This window comes from Cnephaeus nilssonii (genome assembly GCF_951640355.1).
Source record: "Cnephaeus nilssonii genome assembly, chromosome: 16".
NCBI classification, from domain to species: Eukaryota; Metazoa; Chordata; class Mammalia; order Chiroptera; family Vespertilionidae; genus Cnephaeus; species Cnephaeus nilssonii.
In genome coordinates, this window is record NC_137087.1 from 41795006 (window position 1) to 41809264 (window position 14259).

The window sequence follows — 14259 nt, forward strand, 5'->3', positions numbered from 1 at the left end:
TAGGTTACTTGATTTATTATATATAATCTTCTTGATTCTATTAGTTAATTTAGTATATGCATAGATATCTTCAATCCTCCAACTTCCCTAAGAAGTAGGCTGTTACTACTCACTACTTCCTAGGAGAGGAGACTAGAAAGCTTAAGGTGTTTACCCAAGGTCACTTAGCTGATTTATAATGAAGCTGATGTTTAAACGCAGCTCTGCCTGCCTCCAAAATCTGTTATTCTGTTCTGCTACCTGCTACGTAGCTAGTGCTCAGTGAAGAGTGACTATAAGACTATTAACTTTCTAACCATTCTATCCTTCTAACAATGAAATAGGCTTCCTCATGACAGCGAGTGCCTCCTCCCCAGAAGTGCCCACAGAGACTGAATTGCCCCTGCATGAGGGTGGTATGGGGTGGGAGGTTGGTCTCCATCACTGAGCCTCAAATCAGCCATCTGGAATTAGCGTCTTGGGCCAGTGCCCCGTGTCTATGTTCTGTGAAGCCCACAGGAGACCTGGGCACACAGGCCCAAGTGTCCTGGGAGGCTCTTAGATTCTGTTCTTCCCTAGTGGGAACTGGAGGGTCAGACAGACTCAGCTCCTCCATTTTTGGTCATGGTGTGTGTTCTGCTTGCTGCTTTTTCCACTGGTGTATTTGTCATCTCTGTGTCAATCACCTAACATTTGAATATTCTAGTTATAAGTCACTTTTCACTAGCAATGGAGTGGTTTGATAGAATTTACCTCTCACTCTCAACACACACACACACACACACACACACACACACACACACACACACACACACCAGGCAAGAGCTGTGGGGTTTGGAACAGGTCACATCCCCTCTCAGAGCCTCAGTTTCCTCATATGTAAAATGAAGGGGCTAGGCCTAGGGTAAATGACTTCAGTGTCACTCCTGGCTTTAGGATTCTGCTGTACTCTGGGGTACCTGCCCTGATGGGGGTAGCATATGTCTGAATGAGTGCTGTGACAGAGGGACAGAGTTCTGGGTGTCAGAAGTCAGGCTATGCCCTTCAGCCTCCAGGCACCTGGCTGCCAGGCTGGGACTAGCCTGGATCTTCCCTGTGTGGAGCCTCCTCACAGCAGGCCTGTGGAAAACACAGTGGCAACAATGACCTGGCTCCCTCTCTTTCCTGGAATCCTGAGGTAGCAAGGGGAACTGGCTAGATACCGGAGACCTTTCTAGCAACCTCTAGAGTTCCTGGGGAGCTCCTGTTTTATTTATGAGCTGCCATCCTCCCTCTTCTGCCCCAGGAAAAGTGCTGACTCTGTGGTGTGCAACTGCACGGGCAGTGGGCATCCATCAACCCTGCTCTTGTCCCTGTCAGACTTAACCTCATTTAACCCCTGCATCCTCCTGCACTGTGCGGTAGAGATGAAGAGTTCTCTACAGCAGGAGTTTTCAAAGCTTCCAAACTCACAGCAACTTTATGAAAAGAAAAAAAAATATGATAACCTTTCATTCTTTTAATTGCATACTGGTAAGCATTATTGACTTGGCTTGATTGCTAATTACAATAGCTATTGTCTTTTAAACATTGAACAGAGTGGTCTGTGTAATCCTTACAGCAATCCATGAGGTGGGACTTACATCTTTACAGATGGGAACACCGAAGCTTAGAATGGTTAGGTCATGCACCCACATCCACCCCCATTCACACAGGTCGTCGAAGCAACCCCTGCCCAATCTATCTCTGAAGCCCATGTATGTATAAGTGAGTATCCAGATTGGAGAGAGAGGCTATGCTAATGTGTCTCTTAACTCATCATTATCTGTGAAACTGCATGTAATCAAGGTTTCCTCTAGAGCTGGGAACCCTGTAACTGTTCACGTTCAGGCCAGGACTGTGTTGCACCTGGGAACAAACACAGCAGTGCATGATGAAGGTGGGGATATATTCATTACAAGAAAGGAATGGCTGCATTTTTATTTTTATTCATATGAACTTAAAACAAGGAGAAGTGCAGGAATTTTCTAAACACTTGATGTTTGAACTCTACCTATGAAGTAGTATTCTCTCCCAGCAGCTTCCAAAAGGAGCTAGCTGTTGGTTGTATGGCAGGTTAGATGCTAGAGTCGACCCTGAGGATTTGGGGGTTCTGTTGGTAGGCGAGATGAGACAGGCCCGTTTTCAAGCAGGAAATAAGACAGGGACGGCTTGGTGAAGTCAGCTCAGGTCAAGGGAAGAATTGGTTAGTGCCCAGCCTGGCATACCCCATTCCCCCTTTCACCCTGCCTGGCCACACACGCTGGGGCCTTGGGCAGGAAGCACAGGGCAGAGAACAGATGAAGTCCCTGCTCCCCTCAGTAAATGTGTGCGTTGTGTGCAAGCACAGAGAAGGCGTACACTGTCTCCAAGGTTATGTGTGCCCCTTGTCCACACCCACAAACACCGAAGCAGGGGGCCTGGCTAGGTTTACTTTTCTTGGCTGTACTTCCATCTCTCCATTTGCCATGAAAGTTCCAGGTCCTCACTGGGTGTGGTTCCTGACATCCAACCCCTCATCCTCCACAGGTTTTTTCACTGCTTTTGTCCGTCTTGGACTCCCCTCCATCACCTCCTTTCTTCTTCCCTCTCTTCCCTACAGAGATTTCTTCCAGACAGCTCCATCTGGCCTCCCCCACCTCTGATCTCCCCTCTCCAGCTCTTCCCCCTTTTCCTAAACTGCCTGCTCACTTTATTCACTCACTCATTCATTCAGCAAATAGTTCTTGAGTCCTGCTGCGTGCCAGACCCTGAGCCTGTCTCCAGGACCCCAAAGTTGAACTGGGGGTGGTCCCAGCCTCAGGGAGCAAACAAGATCATTGCCCAGAATTGCAGTTGCCCTGGACTGAGTGTTGTCACAGAGCTGAGTACAGAGCTCCCAGAGAAACCTGGAGTCGAGTCCTTCAGCCTGCCCTGGGCCGCCTGGGACCCAACGTTCCGTGAGGGGATGCAATTTAGGAAGCCTGGCTTGTCACTTAGCAACTGGCTCCACCTCTTTCTCTCCCCGAACTCTGGAGATGGGCCAGAGGGAATGAATGGGGAAGAAGGGCCCACACACTGTAAAGAGGCCACGTGGGGAGGCCCCAGCTGAGAGGAGCTGGGCCAGCACTTTTCCCTTTGAAGGTTACCTAGGCTCTGAGGGTCATCCTGGGCTAAGTCTAACTATAAATACCATGCTTCCTGAAGGGATTACCTGGGCTTCACTTCCTCTGGCTGTACTCTCCCCAGCTGGGCTGATCCTCCTTAGGGCCTGCTAGTCTTCCTGACCACTTATCCCCTTCGCCAGGTGCCATGCTCAGCCACACCCTCCAGTCTTCTGCATTCCAGCTGAGACTACCAGGGTGTGAGGGGAAGAGGAGTCTGCATCTAGGCCAATAGGCTCAATCCGCCCAGGCTGTTGGGATGGGCAGGCCCTTGTCCCTGCCTTCTCTTCCCTGGAGTCTCATTTCTCACACGAGCTAGAGCAAGGCCAGACTTGTCACATAACCAGTACTTCTGGGGAGGACACTGTTGGCCCTATCCCTGGAGTAGGGGCTTGGGGATGGAGCTTGGTAACTGAGTGTGAAAACAGAGCTTAGGGATTGTTGCAGGTATAAATAGGGCCGTCTCCTGGCTTGAATGGACTTATTGTCCTGGGAAATCTCTGGTTCCCTTGGCTGGTCTTAGAGTTAGTGTCACATCCCAGTGGCTCAGTTGTGCCAGTCCCTGACACCACAATAAGGATCTCTTGGGCCCGAGATCAAGAAATGAAGGGACTGCTTGACTTCTCCCTCATGCACTTTCCCCTGCTTCCCCTGCCTGCCCACTTCTGCTCTCAGTTGTAATTCCTCCACCATGCTCTCCACCCCATTCACATTCACGGTGCCTTTGTCAGTTCCATTTTCAACTCAGCAGACAACTGGCTGAAAACCTGCACTGGGCCAAGTGTGCAGTGAGGCCCTGGGCTCTTCAGAGGGAAGCAGCCAGGGCCTGTCAATTTCTGTGGATTTTGGAGGATCCCCTCTTTCTGAATTCAGCAGAGTGAATCAAGTATTGGGAGTACAGATACACACGCAGACGCACATGCACATGCACACATGCACGCTCAGAGACGCACACCAGCTCTAGGCATGTTGCAAAGGCATTTAGAGTTCTCTCTCCCACTCTTCTTTCAAGTGCACTCCCTTGGGGTGGAATGGCCAGACACCATTCATTATCGAGGCCAAACCACAGCGTCTCCCATCATTATCCTCCCCCAACCCAGACAGTGTGCCCTCTTGCTGTCTTGCCTCTTTACTCTCCAAATCTGCTCTCAGCAGCAACTTTGGAGGTGGTCTGTTGAACGAACTTACGTGCACGTGTGGAAGAGCCTGCCATTTCCACTTCTGCCTTGCTGCGCTTTCAAGGGGCTTTTTCAGTCAGAATCTTTACATACCACAGCCCAGCCCCTACAGCTCCAGTTTAGTGAGTATGAGTGGGCCCTGGAACCTGCCTTCCTAATCAGCACTCCAGGAGATCCTCATGCAGGTGGTGTTTTGGACAATCCTTCAAGACCGCAGCTTTTGCCTCTCTACTCAGAAACATACGTTCTCTGCTCAGTCACAAACATCTTTGCTGTTCCTTGCCCATCACAATCACAGAAGCTCACCATTTTCGTGGGTGTTTTGTGCCTCCCACTACAGGTGTGTACCTTGACTACAGAATGATCTTTTGTTTTTTAAAATCTCTCTTTTGTCAACTTCATTAGGGATAAGAACCATTTCTGTTACTCTGTCTTTGACCTGGAACTTATCTAGGACAGGTGAAGACGTAAGTAGAAGCTACTAGATGCTCCTGCCGCTGAAACCAGCAGAGCCTGTCCTGGCCCTGGACAGTCACTCAGAGCTGCCAGCAACTGAAATCTTAGAGGCTGTTGACCTTGAGCTTTCCGGATCCTCACCACCCTCAAACCCCCTCACTCGGCTCTCCAAACTCGTCCTGTTTTTCCGCTGGGACTTGATGTACCATTTTTCCTTGTTAGCAACTTTCATTGTATTATTTTAGTAGTAACAAATGCTTGTTGTAGAAAACTTGGAAAATATAAGCAACTCCCCCACCCCAAAACTTGTAACTGCCAATCAGATATAGCCAGTTAGCATTTTGGTATAAGTCCTTCCAGTCTTTTAATACATGATTTTATTTATTTATTTATTTATTTATTTATTTATTTATTTATTTATTTATTTAAGAAACAAAAGCTGGAGCACTAAGCATGTGCTGTTCCATGACCTTTTTACATAGTATTCTGGACATCTTATGTTACCCAGCATCTTTCCACCCCATGACAGACTTTTTGCCACGAATGCACAGGTTTGATTTAGCCTTTCTCTGGGTGTGTGCAGTTAGTTTGTTTCTAGCTTTCCCCTGTTTAAAACTGTGCTGAGTTAAACGCCTTTGTAGATTAACCTTTGCCGCACACTTGTGATTATTTTCTTAGAATACATTCTTAGAAACTAAATAGCTGAGTCAAAGGGATGTACATATTTTTAAAAATATGTTTTTATTGATTTATAGAGAAAGAGAGGGAGGGAGAGAGAGAAAGAGATAGAAATATCTCAAGGCCAAACCACAGTCGTTGATCGGCTGACTCCTGCACGCCCCCTACTGGGGATCAAGCCCACAACCCAGACATTGCCCTGACTGGAAATCAAACTGGTGACCTCTTGGTTCATAGGTCAATGGTCAACCACTGAGCCACACCAGCCAGGCAGGATGTACATTTTTAAGTTTTTGGGTACATACCAAATGCCCTCCAAAAAGTTCATACCAATTTGTTCAGCATATAAGAGTGTTCACATCCTTTCCAATGTCTATATTTTTTAACTCACTAACTATAAAACATCGTTCTTTTTAACGAAATGAAATTTAAAATCATCAATTTGCTTTTATGTTTGGATAAAAAGCTTCCTTTTCTTTGTTTGTATCTGTGCCTAAGATTGTCAGCGTCATTGTGTAGAGATCCAGACATTTTGGTATGTCTCTTTTACATGCTTGCCTTGGGCCTGAAGAACTTTGCTGGATATTTTTATGCTGTATTTGACTCACTGATGAAGAGCCAGCACCTGGCCCAGAGGTGCTGCAGCTGCCCCCTGCTGGCTGCAATATGCAATGCCAGCTGAGAAGGCATGGCTGGGCTCTTGCTCCCCTTTTCTTTATTTTCTAAAAAGATTCTTAAAATTGATTCTTAGAGAGAGAGGACGGGTGGGAGGGAGGGAGGGAGGGAGGAAGAGAGAGAGAAAGAGAGAGAGAGAGAGAGAGAGAGGTGAGAGCATAATATCTATCGGCTGCCTCCTGCACACCCCTACTGGGGATCGAGCCTGAAACCCAGATACGTGCCCTGATCGGGGATGTAACCGGTACCGCCCCCCCCCCCCGTCCCCCCATCCCAGTGCACAGGATGATGCCCAACCACACTAGCAAAGGCCTGCTGCCCTTTTCTTGGCATCAACCTCTCCCCCTTCCCACCATCCACCATCCCATTCTAATATTTTCTGGTGTTTTCAGCCTAAAAAGACCAGAGTGCAGGATTAGGAATTTTTAAATATATTTTTTACAGAGAGGAAGGTAGAGAGATAGAGAGTTAGAAACATCGATCAGCTGCCTCCTGCACGCTCCCCACTGGGGATGTGCCCGCAACCAAGGTACGTGCCCTTGACCGGAATCAAACCTGGGACCCTTCAGTCCACAGGCCGACACTCTAGCCACTGAGCCAAACCGGTTTTGGCAGATTAGGAATTTTTAAAACATTGTATCCTGGGTAGCAGCAGATGCTGTAATACTTGGAGAGGCATTGTGTCCATCCATGGGTGAGAAGTGTGTCTATGACAGGAAAGGGTGCTGCTGTCAATGTGGAGGGGAGGGGACCCTGAAGGCAAGATATTCGAGCAAAGCATCTTAAGGTATCCATGGCCTCCTGAGATGATGACTTTGAAAGGTGACTCCCCAGGGCTATGTTTATTTTAAAGAGAGAGCGAGATGCATGCATAATACACAGTTATACTTCCGGTGTCCTGGAGTCAGCAGTCCAGCAACTTAATTGTTAGAAACAGAACCAAACTGTGACCATTAAAGGAAGTGGGATCTAAGCAGGAACAACAGATGCCCCGAAGCCTAGTGTCTTCTTTAGAAAGAGTGTTTCTTAGAATTGGCTGCTCTTTTTTTTTGTGGAAGTGTAGTGGTAAGATTTGTTGGAGCTTGAGCAAAAAGGACTGCCTCCAGGTGCCTGGTGTTTCACGCATGACCAGGTGGCTCAGCTTCGTCCCACTGTGGAAGAAGAGACCTGGGTGCTCTTGATCTCACAGTGCCGACAAGCTTTCTAAACCCTCAGCAGATCAGGAGTGGCTCATCAGCTGGACCTAACCTCTTCCCATAGGAGCAGCAGACAGACATAGGCTTCCATCTATGTCTACCAGTAAGAAGTGACCTCTGGCACAGAGGAAGGAAGCAATGCAAGTCAACTCAAGAAGTTAAAAAGCTCCGGAGGTTGGGGTCATTGAGTGGAGGGGCAGACATACCACACCCCAGAGGTCCCTGAAGGTGTCACTGAACAAAGACTGTGAATCCTGCTGGATCAAAACTCTTGTTAGGGAGTCATCAATACGAAAGGACCAAAGAGAAAAGGAGTCCTAAATCATGAAGAAGGATCCAGGCAGAAACACCTTTGGGCCAAACTTCCAAAAAAAAAAAAATACATGGACAGAACTAATCTTCGGTTTCACCAGTGCCTCTTCTCTGTCTTTTACACTTAAACCTTTGATTTGATCTGGTTTTGATTTTTATGGTTGGTGTGAGGTAGGGATCTTGTTTAATGCGTTCCTAAATGGAGATCCTTAGTTCCAACACCATCAATAGTCCACGTTAAGAAAACTCTTTCATGTTTCTCCTCTGCTGCTCACACTGATGATAGTTGTTGTGGGTGTTTTTCCACACCAAGCAATTCTCTGTGGCTACCAACTGGTGTCCTACAATTTTCAGTTCTCTTACTATCCAGAATTAGCACAGACCCCACAGGTTAAGGGCTCAGTCCCTCTACTTTAGGTTACCCACAACTTCTTTTCAACTTGGCTACAAATTGGAAGTTCCCATAACCCCCTCCTTTGGTTTGATAATTTGCTAGAGCGACTCTCAGAACCCAGGAAAACAGTTTACTAACTATTGTCAATTTATTACAAAGGATATTTTAAAGGATACAAATGAACAGCCAGATGAAGAGATACAGAGGGTGTGGTTTGGAAGTGTCTCCAGCACAGCAATTTCTGGTCCCTGGACTTGGGGTGGGCCACCCTCTCATCACATGGATGTGTTCACGAACATGGAAGCTCTCCAAAGCCCATACTTCGGGGATTTTTATGGAGGCTTCACCACTTAAGGCATGATCAATTATTAACTCAATTTACAACCCCTCTTCCTGCTCCAGAGAAGGGAGGCATGGCTGAAAATTCCAAACTTATCATGGCTTGATCTTTCTGGTGACCAGCCCTCATCCAGGATCCCACAAGAGTTTCCTCATTAAAACAAAAGACACTTATCCGGCTGGTGTTGCTAGGTGGTTGAGCATTGACTGATGAACCAGGAGGTCATGGTTCGATTCCCGGTCAGGGCACATGCCCAGGTTGTGGGCTGGATCCCCAATAGGGGCCATGCAGGAGGTGCCGATGGATGATTCTCTCTCATCATTGATGTTACTATCTCTCTCTCCCTTTCCCTTCCTCTCTCCAAAATCAATTAAAAAAAAAAAAAAAGACACTTGTGTTACCTAGGAAATTCCAAGCAATTTAGGAGATCTGTATCAGACATTCCTATCACTCAGGAAATTATGAGGGTTTTAGGAATTCAGTGTCAGGAACCGGGTCAAAGACAAAATACTAACAGGAGCCAATATATATACTTATAATATTATTCACATCTATCACACACACACACACACACACACACACACACACACACACACACACACACATGCCCTTATCGTCAGTGTTCCTTCTTACTTGAAGCATATTTCTGTATATGCCTGGTCTATTTCTGGGCTCTCTCTTGCATTCCACTGGCCCATTTGTCTGTTCTTGTTCCAGTGCTACACTCACTATAGCTTTATAATTACTGTCAATAATTGTAGTGCAAGTTTTCCCACCTTATTTTTCTCTAAGAGTATCATTGTTCTTCTGTATAAACTTTAGAATCAGCTTGCCAAGTTCCTTGAAAAACACACACACCTCCCAGTTAGGAATTTTATTGGGATCTCATTAATATATAGATCAGTTTGGAGGAAAATGGGACATCTTTATGATCTTGTTGCATATTGCTTCATCCCCATTCTTCCTATTGTATCCTCCTGGAAATTCTGTTTTAAAAATGTCAGAGCCCTGGCCAGTTTGGGTCAGTGGATAGAGCATCGGCCTGCAGACTAAAGGGTCCTGGGTTCGATTCCGGTCAAGGGCATATGCCCAGGTTGCATGCTCGATCCCCAGTAGGGGGCGTGCAGGAGGCAGCCAGTCAATGATTCTCTCTCATCATTGACATTTCTCTCTCTCTCTCTCCCTCTCCCTTCCTCTCTGAAATCAACAAAAATATATTTTAAATATACTAGTGGCCCGGTGCACAAAATTTGTGCACGGGGCGGGGGGAGGGATGAGGTGGCTCCCTCAGTTCAGCCTGCACCCTCTCCAATTGGGGACCCCTTGGGGGATGTCTGACTGCCGGTTGAGGCCTGATCTCTGTCGGACATCCCTCTCACAACCTGGGACTGCTGGCTCCTAACCGCCCACCTGCCTGCTTGCCTGATTACCCCTAACTGCCTCTGCCTGCCTGCCTGATTGCCCCTAACCCATCTGCCTACTTGCCTGATTGCCCCTAACTGCCCTCCCCTGCTGGCCTGATCTTGCCCCTAACTGCTCTCCCCTGCCGGCCTTATTGCACCTAACTGCCTCTGCCTGGCTGATCACCCCTAACTGCCCTCCCCTGCCGGCCTGATGTCGCCCCCAACTGCCCTCCCCTGCAGGCCTGATTTCGCCCCCAACTGCCCTCCCCTGCCAGCCTGATGTCGCCCCCAACTGCCCTCCCCTGCTGGCCTGATCTCACCCCCAACTGCCTTCCCCTGCCGACATGATCTCGCCCCCAATGGCCCTCCCCTACCGGCCTGGTCTCGCCCCCAATTGCCCTCCCTTGCAGGCCTGATCACCCTAACTGCCTCTGCCTTGGCTCCCACCACCATGGCTTTGTCCGGAAGGAAGTCGGACATCTGGAAGATGGCCAGTCGACCCGGTCTAATTAGCATATTACCCTTTTATTAGTATAAATAGGTTATGTAGGATAGGATTGCTTAAATGGGGGGGGGGGGGAGCCTTTTTCAGCAGGAGGAGATGCACTTGGCAGACAAAAATACATAACCCCTATATCTGGACTGATAGCCAGCCATATGACTATACTGCCAAACTGGTCATTAAAAAATTGAACTGCTTTCTTACACTTTACACCAAACAGCTGTTGCCCTTAAAACCCCTCCTCAGCCCCCACATTAGGTTCTGCCTTCACAGTTCATCCAGATTAGGTTTTGATTGGTCAGTTTCTATGCCATTCAGCGTCAAAAGCTCTGCCTCCTAGGCAGCCATTGGCTCCTCGCACTTCACCCAGATTTGGTTCTGATTGGTCAGTTTCTATGGCAGTCAGTGTTAAAAGCTCCGCCTCCTAGGCAGCCATTGGCTCCTCGCAGTTCACCCAGATTTGGTTCTGATTGGTCAGTTTCTATGCCAGTCAGAGTCTCTGGGCCTATCTCCGGGCCTGATCAGAGAGGCGGGGCTAATCAGCAGCCCCCGCGGCTGCTGGCAAGGCCTGGAGAGAAAGAAAGGCAAGGGCTGATCAACAGCTGCCATGGAGGCTGAGGATCAGACCCTGCTTCTCTCTCCGGGCCTCTCTCCGGGCCTGATCCACAGCCCCCTTGGCAGTCAGTGCTGGGTTGCCACGGTACCCACACCACTGACTGTAGGACTGACTTGCAGTTTTCGGTTGTCCTTTCGTTCGTTTTGGACGTTACGGACCCTGGCTCTTTATATAGATAGATAGATAGATAGATAGATAGATAGATAGATAGATATAGATATAAATTAAAAAAAAAGTATTAGTTTTTTAAATAAGACCATCTGCCCTGGCCGGGTGGCTCAGTTGGTTGGAGCATCATCCTATACACCAAAGGTTGTGGGTTTGATCCCCAATCAGGATGAATGTGGGAGACAACCGATCAATGTTTTCCTCTCTCCCTCTCACTCTCTCTCCTCTCTCTTCTCTCTCTTTCTCTTCCCCTTCCTCTCTCACTAAAAGATAATTTAATTGGGTGAGGATTAAAAATAAAGTCAGACCATCTGAGTTTCAATTATTATATTTTTCATTTCTAGAAGTCTATACGGTTCTTTTAATTTCTGCTTGGTCATTCTTTATTATCTCTTTTTCCCTGTTCATATTTTCAAGAGTCTCTTATTTCTTAAACTCAGTATTTCATAATCTGTGTCTGATAAATCCCATATCTGAAATTTTTTGAGTCTGATTCTTCTGTTTGCTATTTTTGCTGGCTCTGTCTCATATTGCCTTGTTTCCTTGTATGTTTTGATTAAAAAAACAAAACAAAAACAAACCAAGAAACTGTGACCTTATTATTTCTTTTCCTTGGAACTTTATCTCAGGAATTATTTGAGGCTTGGTTTGAGGTTGTTTTCCTACAAAGAGGATTTGCATTTCCTTCTGCTAACCCAGGGACACTTTGAATTAAATTAAAAGTCTGGTCAAGAGTTTTCTGCCTGCACAGGTATCTGCAAACCGACCTTTGTGGATTCAGTCTAACTTGAGGTGAAACCCTCACTCTGTTATTTACTATGTGACCTCAGGCAAGTCATTTAATCTCTCTGCCTGTCCCATCATCTGTGAAATAGCAATAACACTTGCCACCTGAGGCAACTGCAAGGATGAAATGGGATAATGTACATAAATAAAGTGCTTACCTGGGGTTCTTTCACACAGTTGGTAGACAGTGAAAGTCATTCTCTTCCCCTGAAGAGCCCCCCTTTTCTGCCCCAGCCAGTGGGGATAGCCTAGCGGTAGCCCCCAGCTTTAGTCCAGTCTTCCTCATGCAGGATCCGAGTTAGAGTGGGAGCCGAGTACTTTATTAATCCTCACCTGAGGATATTTTTCCTTTGATTTTTAGAGAGGGGAGAGCGAGAAAGAGAGACAGATAGAGAGACACAGAGAGAGATACATTGATGTGAAAGAGACACATCGATTATTGCCTTTGCACGTGCCCCGATCAGGGCCAGGGATCGAGCCACACCTGAGGTACATGCCCTTGACCGGAATTGAACCCAAGACCCTTCGGTCCCCAGCCAACGCTCTTTCCACTGAGCCAAACCGGCTAGGTCGGGGGCCAAGTACTTTAGACCTCGCTCCTGTGGCTCCTTCTGCCTTCAGCTTTGGGATGACAGCCTCCGGAGCCTGTGCGAGGTGCTCCTGCTCAGCCCTGACTGTGGGGGGGAGTTGTCTGGGAGGCCAGTTGCAGCCAAGAAACAAGAAAAAACACGACATGTATTGCTTCTTCAGATGCTGCAGGATTCTTGGGTTCGTTGGTTATGATTATGTAAAAAAACATTCTTTGTAACTATATGGTGGCACATGAATAACAAGTCATTAAAATTGTTTATAATTTAAATGATGGGAACATACATTGACAGTAATATAAATGTGAAACAGACAGAAAGTTGTTTATTGCCAAGAAAACATTTTAAATACTTTGTATAACAAAGAATATAAAATATTTAATAATATGAACTCAACTATATTGAGAAAAATGGAGAAAAGGAAGCTGGATGGAAATATGCCCAGGTGTCAACAGTGGTTATTTCTGAATGATGGAATTCTTGAGTAATCTTTTTCTGCAATGGCAGAACGGAATAGACATAGTCAAAAGGTGGCCTGGAGTCAGAAAGTCTTGCGTTAAATTGGTACCTGCGTGGCCTTAGACAAACAACAACCTCTCTGGGTGTTAGTTTCCTCACTGTTGGGTTATTTTGAGGATCAAATGAATAATGGGTCTAAAGCAGCGGTCACCAGCCTTTCGGACCTCTGTGGACCACCAGTGGTCTGTGGACCACCGGTTGGCGACCACTGGTCTAAAGTGCCTAGCCTTTGGTCTGGCACAAACTGGCTCCATAAATGGTGGCAGTTATTATTTTTACACATCTGTATTCTTTCTATATTTAAAAAGTACTGAACATGTAGTACTTTATAATCAGTTACAATACAGCAGTAACAACAATAAGAACAGTATATGCTTGCTGATAGAAGTATTTTACGTCCCCAGGTTGGGTGTGTGCAGTTTCCAGACTCTTCCCTGACTCCAAGGATAGGCCCAAAGACTAAATACTTAGGAGCCACTGCAATGGGGTAGCGTGGGCTGGGCAGTGGGTCCTGGCCCTGGCCTGAGGATGAGGGGGCTGGGCAGAGGGTGAACTGCAGCCCTGGCTTTAGAGGTGCTGAGCCTCCTCTTCTGTCCTGCCTAGGACGCAATGAGCCCCTGAAGAAGGAGCGGCTGAAGTGGAAGAGCGACTACCCCATGACGGACGGGCAGCTGCGGAGCAAGCGGGATGAGTTCTGGGACACAGCACCTGCCTTCGAGGGCCGCAAGGAGATCTGGGACGCCCTCAAGGCTGCCGCCTATGCGGCTGAGGCCAACGACCATGAGCTGGCTCAGGCCATCCTGGATGGAGCCAGCATCACCCTGCCACATGGTGAGCGCCAGGGTCGGGGCTTGGTCCCCGCTGGAGGCGGGGCCATCAGCGCTGTGTGGAGGAGAGGGTGGTCAGCCACACTAGGAGGTGCTATCCAAGCTGGTGGGTGGCGGGTGTGGCTATCCACTTGTTCATTCAGCAGACCTTACGAGCAGGACCAGGAGTGAGGGCACAAAGAAAAACGAGACACAGGCCCTGTTTGCCCAGTGAGGGAGTGGAAGGCACCAGCAAACCTCAAAGTGTGCTGAGAGCAGGCTGAGGATAACTCAGGGTGCTCTGAGATCCCAGAACACCTAAGGGACCAACCTTCTGTTGGGTACTTATGTGCTGAGCACTGAACTAGAAGCTTCTGCGTTACCTCATTTACATTCATAACAGCCCGTGGGACTGTGTAAAGAGGGGGTAACGGTAGAACTCTATAGAGTCTTAGACCTAGGTTTAACATGAGTGTTCCCCTGCTTTGTGACCTTGAGCTAGG

General features: G+C 47.5%; 1 protein-coding gene across 1 annotated transcript in view; it reads left to right on the forward strand.

Moving 5' to 3' along the window:
- The window catches only part of UBTD1 (ubiquitin domain containing 1), a 55163-nt gene that overhangs the window by 38932 nt on the left and 1972 nt on the right, over positions 1-14259 (forward strand). The window contains exon 2 of the mRNA XM_079793557.1: positions 13554-13781. Coding sequence (XP_079649683.1) covers positions 13554-13781 — 228 coding nt within the window. The remainder of the gene's footprint in view (positions 1-13553; positions 13782-14259) is intronic.